This window comes from Castor canadensis, chromosome 5, assembly GCF_047511655.1.
Source record: "Castor canadensis chromosome 5, mCasCan1.hap1v2, whole genome shotgun sequence".
NCBI classification, from domain to species: Eukaryota; Metazoa; Chordata; class Mammalia; order Rodentia; family Castoridae; genus Castor; species Castor canadensis.
The window spans coordinates 97,539,281-97,546,279 of record NC_133390.1 but is presented as its reverse complement, the minus strand read 5'-3'; the positions used below and the strand labels follow the sequence as shown (position 1 = coordinate 97,546,279).

Sequence of the window (6,999 nt, the reverse complement as noted above, 5' to 3'; positions counted from 1 at the left end):
ACACTTGAAACAGGAAGAGAAAACCAGGCTGAACTCATCTTCTTATCAGCAATTCACTCCTGTGACAACTGACCCACTCCTGAGATAATGGCATTAATCCATTTAATCACCTCATAAAGATCTTGTCTCATAAGAATGTTACAATGCAAATTAAATGTCAACCTGAGTGTTGGAGGGGGCATTGAAACCACCGCAATTGTCTTCTGGCCACACCAAGGATGTGGGCATGGAGTGTGTGTCTTATTTGTTCACGACGCCCAGATGCTCACAGAGTAAATGAAAGGCAGCTCCTGCAGCCAGCATTACTTGGTTAGAGCACCTGCCATGGGCCAGGTGTTGTGCTTTTGCCTTGGTTTCTCAGGACTTCACTACCACGCATTTGAAGACCTCAGGAGAGGCTCTCTTCTCTTCCTCAAGAGAGACTCAGCAGGAGTCCCCCTGCTGCATGGGCAGGGATGTGCTCTTAGGTGAGCTGAATTGCAGCCCATGATTTTCCTATGGGACTTTCTGGTGAGATCTACACCTATACCTTACAAGTCCGGGACTGAATGTAAGGCTGCAGGGGTTTGGAGATGGGGTAAAGATAATCTGAGGACCATGAACATGTCCAGAGAGCAAGTGTGGTGTCTTGAACTGCAGAACTATTGAATGAACTAAAATGTGAAGCTCTTAGAAGAGGCTGTGGCCAAGAGAGTCACTAGTATTAACTGTTATTGCTATGGTTAGTGGCAACGTTTTTCCCTGGTTCCTACTCTGGAACCAGAGAATAGTGTTGGTCATATTCCAGTCTTTGTTGTTCTCTCTAATTGGAATTTCCCACACTTGCATACAATAGTCTTTTATTTCAGGCACTTTAATTTGAGAATGGAAATAGTTTTGCATGGTTTATTTTCTAAAATAAGAGCACCATGAAGGTGGGGAACCTGGTCTGACTTGGTCACCGATGCACCCCAGCACCCTGACTGGGCATTGCTCAGTGTGTGCTCATTGAATGACATATTGGTCTTTTAGAAGGAATTCACTGACTCACTGTATCATTGCACCTCACATAGGAGAGAAGCCCATGGGAGTAGATGTCCCGGTAATTTTGTAATTGTCCTTCACAGGGGCCTCACTCATGTGATTGGATTGCCAGAGGCATACACTGCTGTCTCCATCTTAGACATACAGTACATTGGCTCTAAAAATCTCACACACAAATAAGGAATCACTTTCAAATAGAGGGATACAGCTATTTCATAATTTTAGTAATTCAGTTAGTGGATATATCTAAGAACAAAAGCAACTACGGCAACAGGTATGGAAGCAGTGGTTGTGAAGCAGAGAAGTGATACATGTGTCATTCCCAATGCTTCACAGAAGGGAAACTCAGGGCACCAGACTTTTTGATTTCATAATTCTTGTGAATGTAAACATGCAGACCCTTCCATCCTCATTCATGTAACACTGTAGTTACAAACACTTCCAGCCATGCTGTTTATGAGTGTTCAGTAGGAGAACCCTGTTCTTGCTGACTGTGTCTCTTCCCAGAACCAAAACCCATGTGATTTTCATTCCCCAAAAGACTTGGCTATGTTCTTGGGATAAAAACACATTGTAGGAGTTTGGGGCCTGGAATAGAGAGACTTGACAACTCTGCTGCTGGAGGAAATTAAAACTCCCTGAATCTGTTTGGTAGAGGTACTCTGTCTGGATATTCTCTAGAATGATCAGCAGGATTTTTCTTGAAGACAGAAAATATTTTTTTAAAAGATTTATGGGATAGATGGTTCTAAAAGCTTGTAGGGGGTAAGCATGACTGTGTTGTAACAAAACTTTATTTACAAAAACAGGAGGACAGCATTGAGTCATCAAAGTTTGTTCCAGAGGACTGGCTGGGACCGTTTTCTCTGCAATATCCAGACATTCCGAACGATATCCATCACTCCACATTTGTTTTTTGTGCAACAGGGTGTGTGTGCTTCTAACTGCAGTACTTTGACATGAATTTTTTTAAGTAGAGAGAATCAGTGCTTTAACCCTGTTTTATGTGATGAATCCAAGTTGAATATACCTTAGGAGGGCAGGATGTTATATTTTGTAGTCAAGCAGAGCTAGAATGATGATTGCTTAAGTGCATTTATCTAGAATAAAGTGAACAATTATTGCTGTTTGGAAATAGGACAAAGTAACTAGGCTCATATTTTGGTTGGACTGCTATCCAAACTGACTTTAAAACTTAAAAGTTAAACTTTAAAATAATGACTGTGATTATTTACATTTATTCAAGGTTTAATTGCTTTTTAAGCTAAAATCATAAATGGTGTAAAGGAAAAATAAAATAACTTATAGAAATTGAGCCATGACATTTTTTATTCCTTTAATTGGTCTTTTCAATCTCAAGTGATAGCTAGGAAGATCTTGCTTGTGAATGGAATTGCCATTGGGGATCATAATATTAGGGTATTCTCCCTTCTTTAAAAATAGCACAAATTTGGGCTTAGAGTGTGGCTCAATTTGATAGAGAGCCTGCCTACTAAGCATGAGGCCCTGAGTTCAAACCCCGTGCCACGAAATAGTAATAACAATGACAACAACCCATTGATTCTTCTCCCTGCATGTTATTGGAAGATGCTGATGGATTCTTATTCCAGCAAATTTCTAAATTCAAGAATTTTTCAATATTTAGATCTGGTCAACTCATCTTCAGTCTCCAAACTGCCAGGAATAACTGACAGCAGAGAATCTAGAAATCACTTGAAAGTATGAATTAACCAGAAGACTTGATGTTGAAGTGTGTTGTACACTGAATGCCTGTATGTCTTTGTGGAAACCCCAACCCCCAATGTATTGGTGTTCAGAGGTGGGGTCTTCGGAAGGAAATTAGTTCCACAAGGTCATGACTGTGGGGTCCTCATGAGAGACTACTGCCTCACAAGAAGAGACACCAAATTATTTTCTCTCTCTCTCTGTCTCCCCCACTCACACCAAGAGGTCACACAGTGACAAGGTGACCTTTGACAAGCCAGGAAGAAAGCACTCACTAGAAACAGACCACACTAGTACCTGGAGTTTGAACTCAGTGCCTTGCTCTCTAGGCAAGTGCTCTATGACTTGGGCCATGATCCCAGCCCTTTTTGCTTTAGTTTGTTTTTCAGATAGGGTCTCACTTTTGCCCTGGGCCAGTCTCAGGCCATGATCCTCCTCCCTCCTGTGGTGCTCTGATTGGAGATAAGGAATGAGGAAGAAGGAGCTGCAGAGAGAAGTGCAGGTTCTTTATTATTCATCCATAAAATTATTCTCCCAGTCTCACATCTGCAAAACTACTTCCCAGCTTGCTGTTGTCATCAATAAGACTGTTAATTCCCAGCACAGTTTCCCAAGTTCTTACATAAGAAATTAACTGTCCATATTTTGAGTACCTACAGACAAAATTTTCTTGGAAAGGCACTTTGCAAATCAGCATTTTGCTTCACAATATGCCACACAATCATCTCTCTGTGCCCCTCTGTGATGCATTAGAGTGCAGAATTAAGAACATTGCATTGAAGGGCGAATCACCAGAAAATCTGATTCAGAACCAAAGCCTGTGCTAGTCTGGCTGTGTGAAAGTTGTCCTACAATGACAAAGTTTAGGTATTCCATCTGAACATCTTCATCAGACCATGGCCACTCCCTACCCTTCATCTCTTGTAATAACAGACTTTTCCCTTTTTTGAAAACAAAAATTATCACAGAGATTAGCAGGATGTCAGGTATAGCATTTATAGGCATTTTAAAAAATTATACTCAATTTGAAGTGTTGAGCAGATTCAGAAGAGTTTTTCACTGTTACACTTTAAAGGTTTTTTCAATCAGACATGGCAATGTTATGAGAGATGGTTTGCACTTCTGGCAGAGAGTAATAGTGTCAGAGAACGACAGGTAATTGGGTCATGCAGTACTTCTCACGTCCACATCCCAAGCAATCTTTGCAGAATGCTGCACTATGTGAACTGCTATTGCAAAAAGAGGCGATTATTGCACTGAATTTTCTATAAGATGGCTCTAAGTAAATCTTGTCACCTCTTGGTAGATAAGCATCTTGCCTTTGAGAAGATGCAGTAGAAAAATTTGTCACAGAAACCAGCAGTAAGACTTCTTGCCTGTTTTTCATCTCATTAGTTTTCTCCTCTACCTTGTTTATTCATTCCACAAACATTTATTGACTTCTCCTATAAGCTAGGCACTGTTCGGGGCTCTTGGGATGCACTATGAACAACATACAGACAGGTCCCTGCTCTGCAGAGCTTCCATTCTAGTAGGGGGAGACAGACAAACACATAAACATATGGTGCCACAGGGTTCAAAACAGCTTAAAGATATCCTGTCTGAAATCTACTTGCTGCATGCCCTCATTTGTGGGCATTGAGGAAGTGAGGAGAGGCTAACAGGATGCAGTAATTTTGTTGGTTCCAGTTCCACCATCCAGATATTGGGTAGGTTTAATTCATTCGTTCATCCAATCTGAGCCTCAGTGTCTCAGCTATAACATGGGGAGGAGCTGGGTCAAATGACTTAGTAAGGGTCCTTTCAGGACCATTTATTTTTTATGAGAACATCTTGCACAAAACCAAGAGCCAGTTTGTTGACTGTTCTAAGGTTTAAAAATATTGTGAAATAAAATATAAGAAATCCTTAGGTATTCCACATACATTCAATACTTCAAATGCAATCCAACCTTCTTTTGTCAATATAAAATGTCTAATTTACAACAGCTATGAATGAAGTCATTCTATCATCTTCAGTCATATGAGAAATAAGTTATTCATAAAAACATTCATTTCCATTGTTGGTTTCAAAATCCCACTTCATTTGTGAAATGTTCCCTAGTTGTGAAATCCTCTCTTGAGAGTGACACTGTCTCTCTCTTCCACTAATCCATTCCACTGGCTTTGTGGTGCCTGTATACTCATGGCTGGCATACTAGTTCATGAAAATAGGGGTTGTGTGCATTGAAGAACAGCCCAAAGGAGATTCTGTCCAGCTAGTCCCTTACTGTATGTGATCACCACCCCTACACCATGTTTACTGGTCCTGGACCTCCTGGGAACCCACCTGAGCTCTTCGGCTTGTGAGAGTAGTTCTGCTTAGAAGGACTAGAGGTTCGGTCTGTCAAAAGTTACCATGCTATCTGGATAAGAAAATGGGTTCCAGAACAATTCATAGACTAGGACAATGTGAATAATTATCCTAACTTCTTCAGAAGTTCTGGTGGAATGTTAGTATATATTTAGCAATGCAAGCAAGGTACCAAATAGTTTATAGTCGATTACTCTTTTCTTAAAGAAGATAACACAGTGGGAGAGCTGAATTTCAAATAAGGTTAGACTTGACTTATTAACTTGGAGTCACAAAGTCTCTTGAAAGACAAATTGCATTCACTGGTTTCTGCAATGAAAAAATTCAAATTTCAGTCAATCCAGTGACTAAGAATGACAGGAAATTTTACAGAACTGTAAGTCATCTTCTTATTTGTAGCAGAGATCCACTGACTCCTAGGAGATTTCTGAAGGCTGTGTGCTCTATCTGAGTTTTCTCTGGTTACTGTGTAATCAAATATCCAAATGTGTTTTCCAATTTGATCAGGTGGGCTCAATCTTGGCAGTGCTTTTGGGAACAAAGTGAAATCTCTGCTTCAGTACTGGAATTTAGTTTCTTCCCCTTGCCCTGTGGTGTTGAGTTATAGTGTCAATGTTATCAGAAGTGCGTAACATGGGCTGCTGTGTAAAGTCTGCTCTGTCCCTACAGTAATTGAAAAGGAACAATGACAATGCCCTTGGTCAGGTGAACCCTCCTACTTCAGGACCAGATGGAGCGGAATCCCATGTAACCTTGAGGAATATTGAAGCAGCTCCACAGCTGTTACGGTAAATGGTAGGTAGTCGAAACAGTGTTACCTGGATTACAAGATGAGGACGAATCAGGCAGACACTGACTGCATAAATGAAGGTCACAAAAGAACAAGCAAGTTCAGGCAACTTTTGGCAACCTGGATCTCAGTTACAGGTAGATTCTACATTATTATTATTATTTTTTGTAGTAGTGGGGCTTGAACTCAGGGCCTTCACCTTGAGCCACTCCACCAGCCCTATTTTTGTGGTGGGTTTTTCAAGATAGGGTCTCAGGAATTATTTGCCTGGGCTGGCTTCGAACCATGATCCTCCTGATCTCTGCCTCCTGAGTAGTTAGGATTACAGGCGTGAGCCACCGGCACAGGTAGATTCTTGTTAGCAAAGGAAAGAAATTTTGGTAAGTATCGTGGAATTTGCTCATATGTTTTAAGTTGTTCAGTACATGCTGGCAAAAAGAAAGAAGCCCCTTGCGCAAGGACAGGCAGTCTTGCTGACGTTCACTGTTCTTACACCAGTATGATCACAGCCCTTCCCAGCCATTGGAAAAGGTCCATGTGTTAGACCTAAGAGTGTCTCAGGCCTGGCTTTGGTGTAAGATCCCAGGAAGTCACTGTGTACAATATGGTCTTCAGAATGGAAGTCCTTGAGTTGCAAACGTGTCTATCTGCTAAGTCCAAACCTCCATGGGCACTATGGCTTCTTTGGTTCCAACAGAAGGCAGCAGGCTTTCTTCAGAAAGGAAATAAAAGGGAAATTGCACCAAGAACCCACGGATCTTTTTTAGTTCTTCCTCAGCTCTAATGGGATCTTCCCTTGCTAAGATAGGCTTGGTTATAAAGTCTCTCAGTTGCATTAAATTGTGTACTTCGTCATTAGGAAGGCACCGGAACACCTGATTAAAACACAAATTGAAAATTGAGTGATTTGTTTAAAAGAGAGCACGTACTCTTTATGATAAATACTCATTCCAACAGGCAAAAGCTTTATTTTATGAAATACATTAGTGTTTTATGTTAAGGCTTAAGAGTTGGTGCTCTTATTTACCACAAAGCAACAGCTATATTTGCTTCCATTAAAAAGAAATCATAGCGAGGTTCTTTTAGCTCATCTGCACAGGTTACTAACT

General features: G+C 40.8%; 1 protein-coding gene across 6 annotated transcripts in view; it reads right to left on the bottom strand.

The window, feature by feature from the left end:
• Positions 1–3,233: 3,233 nt before the first annotated feature.
• Positions 3,234–6,999, bottom strand: part of Pld1 (phospholipase D1) — a 197,817-nt gene continuing 194,051 nt past the window's right edge. For all 6 annotated transcript variants that reach the window (XM_074073779.1, XM_074073780.1, XM_074073781.1 and 3 more), the window contains one exon: positions 3,234–6,765. In XM_074073779.1, the coding sequence (XP_073929880.1) occupies positions 6,541–6,765 (225 nt within the window). In that variant the 3' untranslated portion in view covers positions 3,234–6,540. The remainder of the gene's footprint in view (positions 6,766–6,999) is intronic.